At 38.8% G+C, this 22,615-nt stretch overlaps 1 protein-coding gene across 1 annotated transcript in view; it reads right to left on the bottom strand.

Annotated features, from left to right (window-relative positions):
- RASAL2 (RAS protein activator like 2) overlaps positions 1-20,026 on the bottom strand; it is a 404,516-nt gene extending 384,490 nt beyond the window's left edge. Inside the window, exon 1 of the mRNA XM_012554510.2 lies at positions 19,186-20,026. Coding sequence (XP_012409964.1) covers positions 19,186-19,387 — 202 coding nt within the window. The 5' untranslated portion in view covers positions 19,388-20,026. The remainder of the gene's footprint in view (positions 1-19,185) is intronic.
- Between the last annotated feature and the right edge of the window lie 2,589 nt (positions 20,027-22,615).

The raw sequence follows: 22,615 nt of genomic DNA, 5'->3' as shown, positions 1-22,615 counted from the left end.
CATAAAGTGATACTTGTGAGGAGTGTGCCTCTTAGCTTAAGTAGATACATGAGACTAAACAGGCAGCTTCCGTCCAGAGGTGAGATGGGAAGGCAGAGAGTGTTAGGAGCTGGTTGAATGAACATGGGAATCAGGGGTGGAAAGGAGGAGTGTGCTGTCACCGTATGGGGAGAGCAATTAAAGTCACATAACAATGTATGTATAAATTTTTGTATGGAGGAAAAAAAAAAAATCACACTTTCCCAGCTATAATTTTCTATATAATAAGGTATAACAAAGAAGAATAAAAAAGCTTTCCTGGTTATGAAAATCCTGACTCTTTTATAAAGGTTCTCCATGCATCACAAAAAATAGTTGCCTCTAAGAATAGTACAGTTAGTTCATAAATTAGTCTTTTTGATTTATTTTCTTCCTGGACACACATTAAGAAGACATGCTAGGATGCAAGAGATAAATGAGTTCTCATGTCATTTTTGACATCGAATCATTATTACTGCATTCCTACTACAGTCTTTTGAAGACCTGAAAACATTATTTAAGCAAATGGCCATGACAACTTCATCCTCATTTTTACTTAAGCAAAGTTGAAGCAGACAGCATCATTTTCTTTTTGACTTAATGTCCATCACAAAATACTCAATTTCTCAACTCTGATGTTGGGTTTATAAGACGGATGAACAATCCCGTATTTGTCTATTATTTCTTATACTAGACAAAAATAAGATTGCTGATAGAGCTCACTAGTGTTTACACACTTCACCTAACATTCCAAACCATTCAGTTAAACATTTCATAAGTCTCAGGCTAGGAGACACATTCACTCATTGATTTTTTTTTTTTTTTCCCCAGCAGTAAGGACAGGAGTCAGCTCCATGGCTTCCAAGCTCCTTAGAGAAGACTCGGGGTGCCTTTGTCTTTAAGGTACAGAATACCATAAATAAAAATAAGGCAGTCCAACAGTGACTTAGTCCTAGAGCCAAGCTTAGCTCTTAAATAAAGAGCATCTATCTCCAAAAACTTCCAAAGAAACCTAAAACTGAAAAACAGTATCAGGAAGATTAAAACTAAAAATGAGTTGAGGTCAGAGAAAAATGTTAAATAAAAACGGGGGTGGGTTTTTTGTTTGTTCTTGTTCTTGTTTTTGTTTTAAGCTATGTACAGAGTAAATGAAAAAAACAGAGCAAGGTCTACAGCTTGGGGAAAGACTGTATAACGACAACAAATGACAGAAACAAAGCAGAATACTCAATTTCTATTAGTAGAGAGTAGGTCAAACACTGGATTTGGAGTCTCAAACTCTAAGCAAATCACATCCTAATTTAGCCTCAGTTTCTTCACCTATATAACCTTATCTATTTCACAAAGTTGTTATGAGGAACAGAAAGAAAAACATATGTCATGCCCATCCAAGAGCTACAGCACTATTTTTAATCCCTTAGGGAACAAAATTCAAATTGAATTTTTTTTTAAAGACTATTAAGAGGAAACTAGAATATGGTGAACGTAATTAATGTCACTGAATTGTACTCATAAAAAAGGCTGAAATGGCAAATATTTTGTTATATATTTCTTATAATAAAAAAAAAAGAAAAGAAAGGAATCTGGAACTAGAGACAAGAATTTATTCACAACATCTCTGAAAGTAGTCTCATAAAATAAAGATACTACACTGGTGTTCAAAAAGAAGATAGGAGTAGACTTCAGAAACTAGATAACCAGCAAGTGTGATGACACTCACCTGGAAAAACTCGAAAATGTTTTATGAAAGAGTTGATCTGTGAAAACTCTGGAAGAAGGAAATTATTGTGATTCTGCTCTGATTCTCTAAAACAAATCAATGAACATTTAAAATATCATGTTATCATATTTCAAATCCTAATTGAGCTTTATTTTTAAGGTCTTGCTATTTCCTTCACTCAAGGTATATTTTATTTCTTTAAATAAAAGTAAATCTATTACAAAATGCAGTTTTACCAGTTACTTGGAAGCCAAATTTCAGGCTTTTTTAAATCTAAAATCTTAAAACATCATAAAATGCTTAAACAGAATAGGTTCGAGTTCGGGTCATCTCTGAAACTGAATCTGATTGAAATGCTAGCCTAAACAACTACTCAGGTCAAATCATCAAAAAGACCACTATTTACAACAGTACCAATTATGTAATTACTCTACTAGAGAAAGCAAAAAAGAATTTTTTTCTTCATTATTGTACCTTAGATGAAGGTTTACAGGACAAATAGTTTCTCATTAAACAGTTACACTTATTGCTTTAAGACAACAGTTAACAACCCCACGACATGTCAACACTGTCCCTTCTCAACCTTGGATTCCCTATTACCAGCTTTCCTGTCCCCTCCTGCCTTCTAGTCCTTGTCCCTGGACTGTTGTGCCCCATTAGTCTCATTTTGTTTTATGGGGCTGTCTGATCTTTGGCTGAACGGTGAACCTCGGGAGTGACTTCATTACTGAGCTAAAAGGGTGTCGGGGGCCCATGCTCTTGGGGTTTCTCCAGTCTCTGTCAGGCCAGTAACTCTGGTCTTTTTCTTTGAGTTAGAATTTTGTCCTACATTCTTCTCCAGCTCTATCTGGAACCCTCTGTTGTGATCCCTGTAAGAGCAGTCAGTGGTGGTAACCGGACATCAGCTAGTTGTACTGGACTTAGTCTGGTGGAGGCTGTGGTAGTTGTGGTCCATTGGTCCTTTGGACTAATCTTTCCCTTGTACTCGTTTTTTTCATCCTCCCTTGCTCCCGAAGGGGTGAGAACAGTGGTGTGTCTTAGATGGCTGCTCACAGGCTTTTAAGACTACAGACACTACTCACCAAGGTAGAATGTAGAACATTTTCTTTATAAACTGTGTTATGCCAATTGAGCTAGATGTTCCCTGAGACCATGCTCCCCACAGCCCTCAGCCCGGTAATTAGGTCCCTCAGGGAGTTTGGATGTATCTATGTAGCTTCCATGACCTTTCCTGTACAAGCTGTGCTGGCTTTGCAAAAGGGAATATTTTGATCTTCATAAAGACAAAATAGTCTCATTTCAAGAACTTCAAAAGTATCCTTCAATATATGCCATGTTGTTGCTGCGTGCCGTCAAGTCGATTCCGATTCATAGAGACCCTACAGGACACAGCAGAACTGCCCATAGGGTTATCCAGGCTGTAATCTCTATGGCTAGGGGGTTCAAACCACAGGCCTTTTGGTTAGCAGCCAGGGGCTTAACAGGTCTCCTTACAGCATATGGCATAGATCTGTAAAATGAGAATACCTAATTTACCTATCTTAACAGGACTATTATGAGACTAGAGTATGAGATATATGATGTACAAATTTGATTTGAACAGTTAGGTCCCATACAAATGTTAGGTGTTATATAAGCCTATGTTTAGTTCAAGGATCCCTGGTAGCACATTGGTTAAGAGTTCAGCTGCTAACCAAACAGTTGGCAGTTTGAACTCACCCAGCAGCCCCACAGAAGAAAGACCCAACAATCTATTCCCATAAAAATTACAGCCTAGAAAACCCTATGAGGCAGTTCTACTCTGTCATATGGAGTCACCATGGGTTGAAATCGACTCGACAGCACCTAACAACAACAACAACGCTTAGTTCATCGATTTCAGATTGATAGATTAAATCAGTAATTATAAAAATTAACAACTTATTTTGCTAAGAAACTTTAAGGAAATGTATTCATATTTAACTGAAGTAGTTCATTTTTTAAAAAAAGGAATGTTTGATAACATTAATGATCTAAATAATGGAATCATGAAAGACATTTCTACTACTACATTACCCTAGTGAATCCTTCTTGTATGTAGACACCTTAATGTACACAGGGGTTTTAATTAACTAAAAGATATACTCCCTCATGGAACTCACACCTCCATTAAGGCCATAGAATGTGTTCATTAAAGAAACAGTTACTGTTTAGTTGTAAAACTATTAAGATGAAGAAAACGTCCCTTTAAGCAGTTTTCAATACATATACAAACAAATAGAATACAACAAGTTAGGTGATAAAAAGTTCCATTATAGAAATGTAAACAAAGTTCAATAGAAATTCAGACAAAGGGGAGGTTATTTCAAGCCATGTGGAAAAGTAGGCAAAGATATGTCAAGAAAGACTTCAAGGAAGAAGTCATATTTGTGCTGGGTTCGAAAGGATGTACAGGATTTTGAAACATCCCTAAGTAAAATACACATTTCCCAAGAAGAAAAAATGCTTCCAGTTCACTGGGAAAGAAGTCTATCTCAATAAATGGTACCAACATCCCTCCAGTATCATTTACCATTAAACTAGAAGTCACCCTCAACACATCTCCTTCTAACTCAATGCCCGCATATCTAATCCCTCACCAATTCTTATCTATTTTCCCTCTTAAATATCTCTCAAATCTGTCTACTTCTCTCTTCTCCACTACTATTTCCCTGGCCCAGATTACCATCATCTTTTGCCCAAACTACAATAGCCTTCTGGCTAGTCTCACTTATCCATGCCAATCTACCTTCTGCACTGCAGCCAGAGTGGTCTTTTCTAAAACAAAGACATCAGGAACCACCTCCCAGACCCAAATCCTTGACATGGCTACCTCTCTGCCCTCATCTTATACCATGTACCCTCTCACTGTCTGTGCTTCAGCCATTCTGGCCTTTATTCAGAGTTCTTCAAACTTGCCATGCTTGCTAACACCAGGACCTTTGCAATATGATATTCTCTCCATTTGGAATGCTCACCCATTCCTATCCTCCTTCATCTGGTTAACTCCAATTCACCCGTTAGATCTTAATACCCATGTCACTTCCTCAAGAAAGTCTTCCCCTTAGTCAGTATGTTTTCTCTTCTGTCAAAATATCTATGGTAAACCAACAAATACAGCAAGCATCACTGCCCTGCATGCACTACAACGTGCAGCCTATGGGCCAAATGCAGCCCCTTCATCAGCTCCCCACTATACCCTTACTTCCCACTGTGTATTTAGCAAAATCACGTTTTTGTTTTTGTTTTTTTTACATATAGTTAGCATGACTTAGTAGCTTAATTACCTGCTAGTAAGGAACCTGAAAATTTTGGTCTAAAACTAGTAAAACCGACCTTGCTTGCCAAATATGCAGCACCTTCAAAAAAGGAAAAAAATGTTTCAATGGTTTATTGAGATCAAACGCATTTCCAGCTTCCATTACACCATTTATAGGAAGAGATGTGCTATGAAAATTTGTAGTCAGGGCTTATGAATGAATAAATAATTGTAGAATATCCATTCAATGAAATACTACTCAGCAACACAAAGGAATTAACTATGATACATGCAACTGCAAGGTCAGTAGTTGTTCAGTGGAAAAATTCTCACCTAACACATGGGAGACCTGGGTTCTATTCACAGCCAAGGCACCTTCTGCACAGCCACCACCCATGTGTCAGTGGAAGTTTGTGTGTTGCTATGATGCTAAACAGGCTTCAGCGGAGCTTCCAGACTAAAACTAAGAAGAAAGACTTGGTGATCTACTTCCAAAATCAGTGAAAACTCTACGGATCACAAAAGTCTGATCCCATTGTACTTGGGGTCACAATGAGATGGGGGCCTGGGGGCAACTTGACAGCAGTTAACAACATATGCAACAGCATGGATGCATCTCAAAATAATTATCCTGAATGGAAGAAGCCAGATCAAAAAAAGAGTATATATTGTATGATTCCACTTACATAAAATTCTTAAGAGTGCAAACTAATCTATAAAGACAGAAAGCAGATTAGTGGTTGGCTGGTGATGGGGGTGGGAGGAGAGGTAGGATGGAAGTATTACAAAGGGACACAAGGAAACTTTTTAGAGGAAATAGATACATTCTTTTTCTTAATTGTGGTAATGGTTTCATGGTTGTTTACATATTTCAAAACAAATTAAATTATACTTCAAATGTGTAGATTCTTGTATGTCAATTATACCTTATTAAATCTGTTTTTAAGAAAAGACGTAGGAACTGATCAGAATGTAGTGGACTCTACCTCACTTCCCATTGCTAAACTGCCCAAAACTCAACAGAATCACAGATTTTTAAAAACCTGTGGGCCCATTGGTAGGAAATGAAGTTAAATTTCGGAACTGATTCACACAGTTTAATGTGTATGAATCATGCCTTAAAGTTTCTGAGTCCTTGAAATATAAACCTTGGGGTATGTCTAAACTATAAAACATATGCACTGTAAGTATAGCCAGGTTCAAGAGGAACTAAGATGAAAGTGAACCAGGCCCACCAAAAGGCTTCAGTGCCCCTGGTCATTTAGAAAAGAACATATGAATTATATAAATATCCTAAAATGTCTGCTATATGGCCAAGTTCCGATCAATGTTTGGGTTGACTTAGTTCTGTGAAAGTAGATTCTCTTTCCTAGAATTACAGATATTAAACTGGAGAATGTAAATTCTGGAGTAAATAAAGCTATGCTCCAGATGACTACAACTCATGGTGAAGACTGTGAAGTCTCTCAAATACCAGTATTCTCACTGACTCGATTAAAGAAAAATAATAGGCTAGAAAGGCACACTTTTACAGAAAAAACTATTCATACTTTGTATAACTGCTAAAAATACATGAATTTTTAATAGCTAACAGACTATATTTAACCTTTTTTAATTACAGAAATATTCACAACACTCACCCACATACACTTTTCTCATATTGCATGCAATTAAAACTTGGGACAACTTTATGAAGATGTTCTATAGCCTCATGGCATTCAATGCAGAACAAATGACATTATTTTGTAGTTACAGTACTGTATAAAACACATAGGGTAAACTACAGGATCAAGGTTTAAATTAACAAATATCATGCTGAATGCTTTTTACAATAACAGTTTGAATTTTTTATCTGTGAGAAGCCAAAGTATACAGTGGTTAAAAACATGGACTCAAGAGCAGACTACATGGATTCAAATCCCACATCAGCCATTTACTAGCTGTGTAACCTTGGACAAGTTCCTTTACACCTGTATGCCTCCAATTTCTCATCTATAAAATGGGGATAATAACAGTATCTCCCTCATAAGGTAGTGTCTTATTTATCTAGTGTTGCTGTAACAGAAATACAAGTGGATAGCTTTAACAGTTTAGGAAGCTAGAAGTCCGAATTCAGGAGATAGGGTATAAGGGAAGGCGCTCTCTCTGTCAGCTCTGGAGGAAGATCCTTGTCTCAGCTTCTGAAGCCTCAGTGTTTCTGGGTTCCTTACTGATCTTCACTTGGCATCTATCTTTCCCCCATTTGTGCTTGTCTGTTTGTGTCTAGGCTGCTCCTTATAACTCAGTAGTGATTAGGTTTAGACCACACTGTACACTGATATGGGCTCATTAATATAACAAAGAAAATCCTATTACCAAACAGAATTATAGCTACAGGTATAGGTATAGGGGTTAGTTTTCTAACATATATTTTGAGGGGACACAACTGAATCCATAACAGGTAGTTACAGGATTAAATTAGTTAGTAGACATAAAGCATTTACAGTTGTGCCTAGCTCACAATGAACACCCAAAAAGTTTTACGTGTCATTTTGTTACTATCGTGCTGGTGATAGTCACTGTTATTACAGACTTAAGATCAATATATATGATAAACAACACTATGACTAACAATTTGACAAATACCAATATACTAAGAATTAATGCAAAAGAATACATTGCTTACTCTATCTAGCATCCTCACTTTTATTCCTGAAGCTCACCAATGAAAACTCAGTATCAGTTCTTACCTACATGACACTGACAGAGGCAGGGAGGCCAAGATGAGACATGCTGCTTAAATGCTGAGAGAACTTCTTGTTGTCGCTGTTTTTGGCTGCCCTCAAGTCAGCCCCCAATTCATGGTGACCACATGCACAACGCAATCAGACTGTGTGACCCGCACGCAGAGTTTTCACTGGTTTATTTTTCAGAGGTAGACCACCAGGCCTTTCCTCCTAGTCTGCCTTCATCTGGAAGCTCCGCTGAAGCCTGTTCAGCATCACAACAACATGCAAGCCTCCACTGACAGACAGGTGGTGGTTGCACATGAGGTGTATTGGCCAGAAATCAAATCTGGGTCTCCAGCATGGAAGGGGAGAATGCTACCACTGAACTACCACTGTCCCCAAAAAAGCATGAAAGTGCTACTTTAAACAGCCTGTGATTTATTTTAACACAAATATTTTAAACTGGAATCAGTACCTGTGAACTTAAACAAGAGCAAGGGTAATCTTTTCCCAAAAAGTACTGGATTGGGACTCAGACAGTGATTATCTTACTTCACTAACAATCTTCAGGAGATACTAACTTTTTCATGATTACTTCCTTCCCTCTCAGAAAGGGAAAAAAGGCTTACCACGTTTTATAAGTTTGTTGAAAGGAAAAATAATGCAAGATATTCTGAGATTTTAAGGGGAAAAAGTAACTTCAGAAAAACATAGTTTTATGTAATATGCCCACAGATAAATGGATTAACATTACTACTCATACAAGAGAGAAGTTAATATTGTTAGTTAAGCAACAGGAAAAGAAAGATGATCTGCCAAAAGGCATTACAAAGCAAAGCCTCTCTCTAGGTGACATTCTCACATATGACCATATAGGTGTAGACCAAAAACACAACCTAAAGTGCAAATAACTAAAAACTTCCTCTTAAATTGATTTAGTTTGAACTTGCAAAGGAATGACTGATGGCTTTCTTACCTGAACCAAACAGCAAGAAATCTAGCCATATTCAAATCATCTGGCGTCTCTGTTTAATAGAAATCACTACGTATGATGCTGTTCTTTCTTAACCATGTTACCAGGTTAAATTAAAAAATAACCTTATCAATTTTAATTTCTGTAAAAAGGAAAACTGCTATGATATCTTTATGAAACCAGAAAATACTAAATAAAGGCAGAGTCATTTTTTTAGTTGTTGAAATATGTCTTCTGTTAATTAGTAGGGCTGTACTAGCCATCTTTTTTCAAGGTCCAGTGAGACAGACTAATCACCAACCACCTGGACAAAATTGGCCGATTTCAAAATAGGACCATGCATTAGAAACACCTTGGGTTTCCTCACTCAGGCGCATTCTTAAAATTTATTAATACACAGAAAATTGTATATAATCAAGCTTAAGGGAAACATGGGGGGAAATCTGGAATTGTGGCTATGCTGTACTTCAGCACAAACTGGAATGTACAAAAATAGATTGCAGCCAGGCAAGGGGATGTTTTATGCTGTCAGTCACTGCCTTGGATATAGTGCAAATTCTTTCCTTTCTGGACAATTATTACATAAAATATGTCAGTGAAAAAATTTTGTTACAAGAACAAAATGAAAACTCGTATTTTGAAATCAAGTTAAACTACTTAGTTCCTTTCTAAATGTGCCCCCTTTCTGACTTACCAAGGCAAGCTCATCATGTATTGCATTATAAACAAAACATAATCAAAACAGCTAACTGATAAAAGAAATTTTGGTTAGTTGGTTAATGGTCTATATGAAATATAATTTTTCAGAGTCTAATTCCTATTCTGACTTTTTTTCCTGAAGAAAAGACTTTAAATTACATTAGTCATTAATGTTCTTGTTGCCATCCCTTGAGTTTAGCTTTGTTTGACATTATAATACACTGCCGTCAGAACATACTTAAATTAATCCCGTACTACAAAACTCAATCATCAACACAGTACTATGTAAGGTATACATGTCAATATCTCATCCAGCTAAAGCAAAATGAACCTATATTCAAGTCATATTCCATAAATGTCAAATCCTTTGTAATACTCCAAGAAACAAAGAGTAGATGGAAGGCCCAAACAGCTGAGATGAAAGCCATCAACCTTGTTTTATGAAGTACCCAAAACACTATGTGTCTGTGTCAGGTTATTTCAGTTGGAGAGGTCTGGATAGGTTGGATAGGTCATAGTCATGGATTTAACCTTTAGCAGAGCAACTGCTTTGACTTTATACTCCTACTTTTCCCCCATTCACTTGGAAATATGCCATTAATCAAAAGGAGTACCACTGGAAAAAACAACTCAACCTATGAAGGACAATCTTATAAGCATCAGGACTCTGAGGCCATTTAACACGTGCTAAATAATATTTAAGGTACTACATGAAATCTAGGAGCCCTAGTAGCACAATGATTAAGCACTTTGCTGCCAACCAAAAGGTCAGTGGTTTGAACCTACCAGACACTCCACATGGCCATCTGCTCCCATAAAGATTTAAAGCCTAGGAAACCCTATGGGGCACTTCTACTCTTCTAGGGTCACCATGAGTCGGAATCACCTCAACGGCACACAACAACACAAGAAATCTATGTAAAAAGATATCATTATGTTGAAAGTGGCAATAAAGCAGTTGGACTTCAAATTATGAGCTATACTTTCATATACAAGTAACAGAAATTGCCTTCCAAGAAGTTTGCACCAATTTAACACTAATTCTTAGGCCTTTAAAAACACTTCATACTCTTCTAGGAATTCAGCCTAAGGAAACAGACGTTTGGTTCAAAGTCTTGTGCACAAAGATGATTAGTAGATACACAAGAATTTAAAACATTTATTGATTGTGTGGAAGGGACAATGACTGCTTGCCAGATGGCCAAACCAGTTGCCATTGAGACTCATGACAATCCCATGTGTCAGAGCAGAACTATGCTCAATGAGGTTTCCAATGGCTAATTTTTTGGAAGGAAATCACCAGGTCTTTCTTCTGGGTGCCTCTGGGTAGACTCAAACCTCCAACCTTTCAGTTAGCAGCCAAGCACATCAACAATTTAACAATTTGTACCACTCAGGGACTCCTGCCAGATGGCAGGCAGGGGGATATTCTTCATGGAATATCATTTTATACTTTCTGAATTTTGAAGCAGGGGAATGCATTACCTATTCAAAAAATTTCAATTAAAAAATAAGATTAAATATATTTGAAAAAATTTTTATACCAAATACATACAAAAAATAAATTATATAAAGAAAAAACTGGAATACAACAAAATATTAGAAATATTTATCTCTGAAAGGTGCAATTACAGGTGATTTTAATTATCTTTGGATTTATCTATAATTCAAATTCTTTACATTAAGCACAGAAATATTTAAGGATATGAACCACAGAGGTTAGAAATTAAAGGGGAAGACAGAAAGTTATTAGGTATTATCCACGGTTCTAAACATCACACATGAAACATTCAAATGTCCTTAAAATATCACTTCAAATTGCAGCACACATCTAAAAGAGATGAGAGATATCTAATCTGTCCTCCAGTCTACCCTCTTAAGGGTCACTATGAGATTATTCTCATCCCTGTACTTTCTGGATGTTTTGTCCACTTTTGTTTTTGGTTACCTAGGTAATAGTGCTTCCAGCATTTCCCTTAAAGACTGTGAATCAAACAATCTGGTATTTCTCACTGTCGAATTTTCCTGACCTTAAGATTTGGTAGGCCATCTCCCTAAGGGAAAGCAGTATTAAGATCTAGAGGCTAAATCAGGAAGCAGAGGAATCTGAAGTTAAGGGTTCCAATTCTGACAAGTTGTGGAATTTGCCTCTAGTTTTGGGAATAAGCTACACTTCCTGAGCCAGTTTCCTTAATGAGGAAACTTAAAGGGTTGTTTTGAAAAAATATTGAGGACTGTAAACTTTAAAGTTTCTTTTTAACTTTTCAAATTGTCTTTGGGATTTTGTTTTCTTGCCTTATGTTAAATACTTTCCTCCCTATATTTTCACTCTTCCCTAACAGTATCTACAAGTAGTGTTTTCAAAATATCAGCAACAAAGGGTGTAATTTTAGAAATCCTACTGAAAACACAATGTGAATAGAACTTAAACAAATGTCGAAGACAACTTATTAGAGGAATAAGAAGTGCCATCAGGATCTAAACTGGACAGTTACGGACAACAGAGACACAGACAACTAATTAGTATAACTAACACTCGGTTAGGGAAGGTAAGACTCAGACTCCTAACATCTGAAACGAAACCAAAGGGTCATTTACTTAATTTTCCCCTTTGGAGCAAATTAACTGAGAACCCTGCTGTAAAGATAAGGAAGATGAAAGCTTCTGTATCATAATCTCGGCAAATGAAGTTTTGTTATGCCCTCAAGTGTTCAATTCATGTTTCTTTTGTTAACAGTATATCCACAACACCACTTTGCTAAAGTTTCAGGATGTATGTTTTCCCTTCTATTTGTATATCATGCACTTCCTAATGACTGCCTTCTCACTAGAAAATAAGCTACATTACATTTGTAAAGGGTTTTCCACCTACTTGTCTTGAGAAGTGCTTGATAGCCTTTGGGAAGAAAGGTGTTTTTACCAGGGCTTAGAACCGGTTCATTCCAGTTCGAATCCCTGCTGAGAATCTGCATTTCTAACAAGTTCCCAGGAAGTTATACAGAAGAATCACCTGGGTATCTTGTTAAAATGTAAATTCTGATTCAGTATATCTTGGGTGGAAACACAAATTATCTGCAAGGAACTTGTTAAAATGCAAATTCTCAATAGGGGTTAGAACCAGACCGAACCTGTCTGAAGCCCTGGTTTTTCCAAACATCAGAGAGCAATTATCCCTCTGTGGAGGCAGGGTGAAGCAATTTCAGTAGTGCCCTCAGCACACTCCTCCTCTTGGTTAACAAGACCAAACACCTCTCTAGTTACTTAAAAGTAATTCCAATAGGGAGGGACAAGAGAGCAGACGCTGAATTTTTTCTGGATTAACTCAGTCATTAGTTGAATGCTTTTTTGTGGCTTACCTAGTTAAAAGGTGATCAAATCACTTTGTGTTACTGAAGAGAGCAACTGCAAGAACAATTACATAAACCCTCAGCTTCAACTTACCTCACCCTTCTTTTTAATGAAACAAAGCATTAGAAACCACTGCCTTGACACCATTTCCTTAGTGATCTCCATACAGCCTGCTTTCTTTGTCATGTGAATCCCTTTTCTTTTCCTTTGCAAATCAGAGAAATGTATTTCCTTCAACGTAATAGGACACAATTGTACATCATTTTTTTTAAATCTATGTACTGAATTTTATTCTGGGAAAAAGATTAATGTCATTCCTTATAAACAAACTATTCTCAAATAAGTGGGCATTCTAGAACTTTGTATTATTTATGTCAGAAAATTTGTACAGATCCTCAAGCCCATATCTGCAAATCCTAAATCTAAAAAGCTCTCTAAAATGCAAGGCTTTTTTCCTAACTCCTCTGGCAGTAAAATTTGACCTGCACTGACATAAGGCTATTTATAGTCTTTATACCACTTACTGTGAATATTCATTTGTTTCATTGCAGAAATATTAACATGACTGATTACCAGACACTGCTCCACTATGAGGTTTATATTACTGTATATGTACCATATTCATTTTCTAAAATTAAAGAATTTTGAATTCTGAAACACTCTAACCCAAAGGGTTTTGGAAAAGATATTGTGGATAGGTAGTTCCATTCTTCAAAGATATTTCCAGTCTTTGAAAACAAAATAGCAATAAACCAACATGACAGTAGAAAAATACTAAGATGTTATAAAGGAAACTGTCCATCATCTATGAATATGAAGAGAACGTTTAAATGAGGGGGAAAAAGGGGCTATTTGAAATCAATATAATTTAAAATAAACAGCATCTGCCTAGGCATTCTCGGAAGTTCTCTCTTATTTCAATGAAAAACTGTCAACCGCCAATGTTATCAAGTTTATTTGGAGATCATGGGAAATGAATGTATCGATGTCACATCCTAAGTATTGACCTCAAGCTTAAGAATCCAAAATTTTCTAAAATATCAAAACTCATTTCTAAAGGTAAAATTAATAGTATCTGAGGAAATTAGAACAGTTAAATAGCATGAACATGTTTAGGATGCATTCTGTACACATTCATTGATTTTCTTCTAGCAATCAACTAGAATGTACATAAAACTTTTTATCTTGGTCGAAAAATTTAATTCATCTACGCATTAACACAAAACAGGAGTCACAGGTGGATATTTAAGACATGTAAAAATGAGTGATTTGCTAAGAACATTCAAAGTTAATTACCTTAACAACATTCTGTATAAAGCCAGTGAGTTAGTCACATCCAATGCATACTGGGCAAAAATGAAACAACTTCCTGGATTTGTTACTGGCTGCAACATTTTAAGTAAACAGAGACACTTTCCAAAACACAATGAAACAAATTTCATTTTTTGTGCTAATTCCTAAAACATAAGCAATAATACATACAACAAAAAGATAAGACTTTCATCCCATCAACTCATATCCAGTCCCTGAAAATTTCTTACCATTTCTGGAATTATAGGGAATTTCAATTCCATATTAAATTGATTTTAATTCCCTGTTTCTTATGCTTGCTGAAACAGTATCAGCCTTTTAGAAATTTTCCAGCAGGCTCCTATCAGTCATTAATAAACAATGAACTATAGGGGTTCCTCAGGTAGAAGGAAAATTACCTGAATGAAAACACAAAGATGAAGATGGAATAAAGTGCAATGGAAAGAGTACATATGTGGAATATGGCCTATTAAGCTCCTATCAGACCCAACCTCTCACAGATAACAACTATGAACTCTGGGAAAGAATACAATAAATAAAATTAAATACATACACATATACGTAAACAAACCCAGTGGCCTGAAAGTACTGAATAGTGAACAAAAGTAGGAAGATTCTAGAGAGTTGAAACGTGGAAGAAGGGACCAGTATGGGACTCAGAGAAACCCAGCTAAAAATAAAAGAATAAACTAAGATCTGAGCTACCGAAAATAAAATAAACAATGAACTGTATACTAGCTTGTGTTGTTGTGTGCCATCGAGTCAATTATGACTCATAGCAACCCTACAAGACAGAGCAGAATTACCTCACAGGGTTTCCTAGGTTGTAATCTTTTATGGGATCAGATAGCCAGGTCTTTTCTCCCCTGGAGGTGCTTAATGGTAAGTAATAACATTGACACTACTCATTTTATTAATTGCATTTTAGATAAGTCCTGCTGATAGTATTAAAATTAGAAAGTATATAATTTCTTGTTGACTCCTTTAGTGTGGTAACTATATTCCCCTCTAGCCATCCAAGAGCACATCTGTGCATAAATACACTTGCAGACCTGTTGTACTGATGCGTACAGAGCTCCACAGCAGGCAGTCCTAGGGACTGGTATTTTAAATTTCTACCAAAGAGTGTCAAACACTTGCCATCCATTCATGGTAAAGTAGTTAATTTTAATGTTCTCATTGTTTACCAGAAAGCACAGACAGTGAGGCTGGCTTTGCCGCTCCCGTTTCCTTTTGCTAGGCTGCTGAGCTTTTTCAGCCAATTGACTTTGCTTTGAGGCTATAAATATCTGAAAAATGTTCTGCATTTGATGCTCTTGGATTCTGCATCCATATTTAGCTGTTTGTGGCATGCCTTTGTTTAAGCTACTCTACCACCCATAGGATCTGTCAGGTTGAGATCTAGATGATCTGAGTACAGATCTACATTCAATAGACACTGAACCATATAAGCAAGGTGCCCATCTGTTAGACACAGTGACAGTGACAGAGAGGGAAAGACAGGGTTACAAAAATACACAAGACAGACTCGCTGACCTCAAGAATTGTATAATCTTGACAGGGCATAAATACAACTTAATATAATACTGGAACGAAACATTTTACAACTAAAGGAAGATGAAAGCCATGACAGCATAAATATTTTCTCTTAGCAGCGTCTCAGAGATGTGCATTTGTCTTCTAAATATAGATTCACCTATTATAAAGCTCTGAACATACTCCAGAAAAGTTTTCCAAATCATCACCAAGGCACAAAACTCTGGATACATGTATTATCAACCAAACAGCCAGTCTGGTCAATTGCAAACTCAGAACAGGGCCCAGTCTTGAAATTATGTGAGGCAAACTAATAAAATATTGCTTCTAAAAGTTTCTGTTAATATATTCCTTCTTTTTTGGGGGGAGTGGGAGTGTGGGGCGCGGGGCTTGTTATTTGTTTCCATACTGATTTCAAACAGAAGTATATCACAGAGGATGTAAACCACAGCTTCAGCCAGCAGTGCTTGATACAGCTCCTTATTTTGTACCTTATCTTTAAAACCCACACGGCTATTTTAGGTTAGGTCTCAATACTGCATGAGCTAGACCTGAGCAAGATCCTCATCCTCACCTTCCTATCTTGTGAAAACATTCCAAACAAATACACAACTGCCCTCGACATTCCTTCTTTCAAAACTTAGTTCACTGACCTTTTGATAAAAGTGCTCCCCCAAATCCCCTGACAATCATGATATTTAAATTTAAGCATTAAGTTAAGGCTTGCTTGATGCCTGGCCCCAAGAGTCAGGCAGGAATTTGAAGGCAAAGTTGTAGGCAGGCCATAGAATCAGACAGCTTTAAAGCTAAAAGGGACCACAGATATCGCCTACTCCAGATTTCACATTTTATGTAGAAACCTAGTCTCGGGGAGCTAAAATTACTTACCCAAAGTTAGACAGCCAATTTGTGGCAAAGCCAGAATAAAAACCCAGGTTCTCAACTTCCAGTTGTATACTCTTAGACTAGGTTCCCAATTTTTGGGTTTCTTTAAAATACATCAGACTATACTCATCAAAGTCTCTTACACTTGAGTAGAAGAACCTACATGTTCCAAGATAATCAGGGTTTTGAGCATACAAAAGAAGAAAGCAAAAAAGAGAAAAAAAAAAAAGTGTTTTCCAAATTGACTCTTTACATTATATATTTTTACTTCAGAGTTTCTCAAATAGACATCTTAAAAACTAGCTAAGGATACAGAAAAGTCAAGAGTCATACCAGAGTTTGGGAATACAAACAGCCACTGGATTACTAATGAGTTCCGTTCCTAAACCTGTCTTTAAGCTGAATTTGTACATACAGTTAGGTACGGTTCGTACCTAACGTCAGTTAGACAAATGTGTCTTAGTATACAGCATATAGTGTACCTTTCTATGCATAAATAACATTAAGGACTTCCGAATACATTAAAACATCTTTAACATAATAATACAGTAATAATAATGTTTTGATTCAACGTCAAAAAGAAGTACCCCTTTGTTATTACGAACTATTGTATGTACCTCGAATTTTTAATATAATAGGCTTTACGGGTGTTGGTTCCTAACTACGGGTTGTATGTAAGTCAGACATTCAGAACCCAGGCACTGCTTGTATTTACATCAAACTAAAGACAACAAAGTAGTATCCAGGATGAGCCACCTTAGAGGAAGGAAAGCAGCAGTACTAAACAGCAAATAAAAACAACTTCTGGTTAATTGATAAGGAAGACAAAAAAAAATTACAATGCAGTGGAAAGTCTGCAACCTGGCACCGAAATGCACAATGTATTTTTTCTTAAAATAAACACAAATGAAGCCCTAGGAATGGACTACAAAAACAAGCACATATTTACATGCAAAGAACGATAGTTACCATGAGGTCTAGAAAACTATGACAGAGTTTTGGACACTGAAATTCTGAATGATCCTGTATATATATCCTCACTGTAGCATGGCCCAATCTCTAACTTCATATAAAAAACAGTATGCCAAACAAGTATGTAAGGATAGGAAGTAGGATAGAATAGGAAAATGTTATAACCATAATACATTCATTCATACTCTTTCAGATTCTCATCATCCTTGGTTAGAAGCGATCAACTAAATGGGATTAGCAGACTGATGGAAAAACAGGCACTAAAGTTTTTAATCTCATCTGCTGAGAACAAACCGGGTGACCTTGTACCATCTCCCACTTCTCTGCTTTAATTCTCTCAGTTCAATCGAAAAACATCAAGAAACAATTATAACCACCCACCAAAATACAAACTGGTACATACATAAATCCTTAAGAAGAACTGGTTATAAGAATTGCTAGATTTTTAGAACTCAAAGGGACATTAGAGATTATTTAGTCCAATCCACTCATTTTACAGATCAGGAATTAGAGGACAAAAAAGTGATCCCATCTGCCCCAAACCACACAGCTGTTTAGTGGCAGAACTGAGGCAAGCACCCAGATCTCTCAACTCCTAGTTCTGTGCTCTTCCTGACAGTGATGGACATGGAGTCATGAAACCAACTGAACTCTCTAGAAAGGCAACTTCTAAGTCTTGGTCAGTCTTGAACAGTAAACATATACCCTACTCAGAAGGATGAAGAAAAAAACATAATATACTTTATCACTAAGGGCTCAGATGCGCATGACTGCAGGATAACATCTTAACATTGTGTTTGATCCCAGGTGCTTCGAATTTGCCATCTTATACTCAGCCACACTACTGTCTTTCGTCTTCATGTGAGCTAAGTGATAAACATCTTGACGTTTCAACATTTTGGAAAGCCACAGCTCAATCCTGAATGCCAGACTATAAATGCTTGGGCTATGAGTTTTCAAAACCAGCATGGTTTTAATGCTGCCACAAGGCTCACAATAACAGAATCTCATCATTCAGTTTTAATTAAAGAGGTGGTTGCTAGGAATGCAGAAAGGGAAAGTTTTAGTGTGTTCATCACTTTTAGCCTGCTGAGTGGCAACCCAGTCACTTTACAACGAGAAGCAGAAACAATAGTGCAATTTGAAACAATCCACCCCGCCGCCGCCTCCCAGCGCCCCCCCACCCCCCCCGGAATGAGTGGTTGCTTTTGGAAAGTAAAGTTCAGTAAGAGGTTATAGTTTAGTCTGCTACCATCAAATAAAGAAATACGTTTGGATTTGTTTTTTTGGTTTTTGTTTGGTTTTTCATTTTATTCGCTAGTTTATCCTCTACTAAGCTTGCTCAGTATATCTTCTTTCCAGCCTTGCCTCATTCAACAACAGAAAAAGATGAGACCTCATTCACTTGACTTCATGGTGTGTCCTGTCACATCTTCTTGAAGATGGGTTGGCAGCTACCTTGAAGTAATCACCTAAGAATCAAGTCTGGATAGCCCAACTCCACTCTAAACTTACTGCAGGTACCTAAAGAGGTCCGAAGACCACAGGGAGGCACATCTCTCTACCCAGGTGCTAGTCTGCAGACACTTGTCATAAACGCACCCTAGAACAAAAAGGGATGTGGGAAACTGACCCAGAATGGAGAGAGACTGAGAATAGGGCTGGGACTAGGGAATGAATTTCACCCCGAGCAAAGATAAGAAATGAAGACGCCTCTAAGACGGCAGGTAGTCCTTACCGTACACCCGGACCCAGCTCTGTTGCTGACACACGGACTCCAGAAGGATCCGATCCAACATGCCACTGGTCACGGCCCCACTGACTGGAACAACAGCGTCCAGCTCCTCCGGGGGCAGCGGCGAGTCGGACTCCAGCCCCGGGAACATCTCCGGCCAGGATAGCGCCTCCACGGCTCCTCCGGACGACGGGGAAAGCTCCATGGTTCCCCGGAGAGACGAGGTGGCGGCGGCGGGGCGGGCACGCGGCTCCGCGCCCTGCCTGCGGGAAAGGGAGGAGGAGAGCGCAGCGGCCGGGGAAGCGACCCGAGCGGCGGTCGACGCCGACACCGCTCACCTCCTTCCCCGCCGCCCACTGCCCACGACTCGAGCGCTGCAGCCCACCTGCAGCCGGCGGGCGGGACCCAGGTGGGGAGGCGGATCCAGCGTGGTCCCGGCCGGGGGTGGGTCCGGGCTCAGGTGTGGGTCCCTCTCGGGAGCGGACGGGGAAGGACCCAGGAGAGGGGAGGCTCGCCTTCCCACCCGCTCGGAGCCGCCTTCCTCAGCCCCCGCCCGCGTCTCTCGCGGCCAGATAGGGTTCAGGCTGGAGATGGAGCGGGTCCGGCTAGGCTGGGGGCGTCGCCGCCAGGGGCCGCCCCCTCAGACCGGCTCCCGCCGCCACCGCCTCAGGAGCTCCGAGTGCCCGCTCCCTTAGCCTGGGGAGCCGTAGTCCTCAGGCTCTCGCCAGCCTGTTCTCAACTCTCACCCCCGAAATGAGCCGGCCCGCCCCCCTAACTCTCAAGCCACAGCTCCTGCCGCGGCTCCGGCTCAGCCGCGGATCCCACAAGCCCGGCAACCGCGGCGGTGGCGGCGGCAGGCGGCATCCCAGGGTGATAGGCCGGAGCAATCGAGGGCCGAAAGCCCGGCCGCGTGTGCAAATGAGTAACGAAGCGGAGGAGGAACTGCCACCGAAGGCACGAAAAATCGGACACCGAATTATTCATCTGGCCAGTCCCGCCTACTTTCCTAATACCCTCTTCCCGACCATCCTGCGGTGCTTGGTCTGGGTGTCCCTAGCTGCTGCTTAAAGTGGAAAGACGCCGTGCGGAGGCGGTGAGGCAAAGGGGTGCGGGAAATTTAAAAAGAAGGAATGGAGCTAACTTTTCCCTTTTTCCCACCTCTTTCTTTTGTTGGGGGGAGGGGAGAAGGACCAATATTTCTTTCTTATTGGACGAAGAGATTGAAGAGGCTGCTTTATTTTACAGTCATCCTAGGGGGAAACGCCTCCTTCCTTCCCAGAGAGGAGAGTTGGCGGAGGGTCTGGGATTGTGGGAAATATACAGAATCCGCGCTCTGCGCCTTGTCCGCGCCGAAGCTGGACTTGTCATCGATTTAGAATAGCGTGGTTGAGAAGTGTGGTGTGGATGGATGGACTGGCAGCGCAAGCACATGAAATGCTGAAAAGCCCAGTATTAACCAAACATGCTTCTTTTTTTGCCTTTGATCTTTGTGCAACATGTTGGCTTTTTTTCCTCTAATGATGTCACTTGCGTTTTATTTTTGGTCTGTTTGTAGACTCTGTCTCCCTCCTTGACCTTGTCTTTACTTTTATGCCCACCCAGAGCGGGCCCACCAGTTCAGGTCCAAGAGACTCATGGCAAAATAATAATCATAACTTTTTAAAATTGAAAACTAACAACTTAAACATTTTTCCCTACTTTACACAAGTATGCTGGTCTACCAGGACATATTTGAGTTTTCCGATTTTGTGGTGTCCTGAATCTATTGTCTGGCTTATGCTATGAGGAAATATTTTGTAATTTCCTCCAAACTCTTGTTTAGAGTAATATTATTTAAAAGCAAGAAGATAATCTCATCTGGCCGCTTGTTCAACAGATGAGGAAACTGTGGAACAGCCATGAGCTGGCAAATCAACCACCAGTATAGATATGTCTGTAAGGTCTCGATGGCATTACAACTTTGTTCCCTCAGGAACTTACGTGATTATGCTTGTTGATACTCTTGGCAACTTATTGGAGTGATCATTTCCAATATTTAAAGCCCTGGTTCTTACTATTTGACGCCATAGTCTTCCAAGTCTAAACTGTTGTATTGTTAAGCATTTGAATGGGCAAGGGAAGATCTTAAAGCTCAGCACTGAGTAGGGCTAGAGCATTTTTATTTATATTAAATTACTGTTAAAGTCATGGTAACATAAGTTAAGGAGCACGTGAATAATGGGCATCAGATGTACAGATTTGAGCATCTCTTTATTATGTAAGGAATTTATCTACCCAAGCAACTATCTCAAAACAGCATTAGGAGTGGTGGGTGAAATATTCACTGAAGTGTTTTTCAAACTTTTTCAGACTTCAGTCATCTGTTCTTGAGCTGATGAAAAAGCCTCTGCCAACTCCTAGTAATCCTCCTACTTTTTTCATGCAGACCCTCCAAATACCAGTTCCTACCCATACTGACCCCAGACTGGCTGCAAGTGGTTATCTAATTGCCTAAGTAATAGTATGTCTAGAATGTATCTAGTGTTCGTAACTTCAAAAGAAAACACTTGCACAACCTGCACAATAATTCTGTGAGATAAGCAGAACTAGTAGTTTTTTTTTTATCATCACCAAGCTAATGGGAAAAAATTGGAGCATAAAATTCTATTAAGCAGTCTATCTAAATTAACATAGCTAGTTGGTAGACTGAGATTGGAACCCTAGTCTCCTGATTTTTTAATTCACTAACGATCTGGATTCCTTAGAAGTTTTTTCCTTTTGGGGGTGGGTTGTTCGGACATTTGTGGAACCAAAAGTAAATATTTCATAGTGTTCTTCAAATTATTATCATTTAAGAAAAATGAAACAAAACAAATAAAGTGATAAACCAATTTATGTTGCTGGGAAGTGGTTAATCCTACTTGGATTTATACCCATTGTATCTCCCTGCTGTAATCCCAGATCTTAACGTGAAGATAAATCCTGGCCCGATAAAGTCTTAGTTTACAAAAGCATAGCTTGCGAACTGGCCTTACTGTGTGAATCACAATAGAGCTAAAGTCTCATTTCTCTGCTTCCCCCTCCCCTCAGTCTCCCTCTCCTCTCCCACTGACCCGCCCCGTAGAGCTGATGACTCTAAACTCTCAGAGGCTGTCTACATTTTTATTGTGTTGGAAATTCCTAACTCCAAGAATGAAACCCAAGACAAGTGGGAGCTAAAAATTGGGAAACTGTGGTGGAGAAAAAATAAATTCCGTAGGTAATAGTCTGAAAAACAGGCCTGGCAATAATCTGAGATTTCCAAAAGAAAGAAAGAGGCCTTCAGTTCTGAACACACACTGCCAATATTAAGGCGAGATAAGGTTTTGGGTTCTTGGCTGTCACAACCTGAGAGCCAGGTATATATCCAATTTTCTTACTCTGTTCAACTGTCAGAAAACATGCACACACACAA

This window comes from Trichechus manatus, unplaced genomic scaffold (assembly GCF_000243295.1).
Source record: "Trichechus manatus latirostris isolate Lorelei unplaced genomic scaffold, TriManLat1.0 scaffold00021, whole genome shotgun sequence".
NCBI classification, from domain to species: Eukaryota; Metazoa; Chordata; class Mammalia; order Sirenia; family Trichechidae; genus Trichechus; species Trichechus manatus.
Note: the sequence above shows the minus strand (reverse complement) of the source record. Positions and strands in the feature narration are given on the sequence as shown.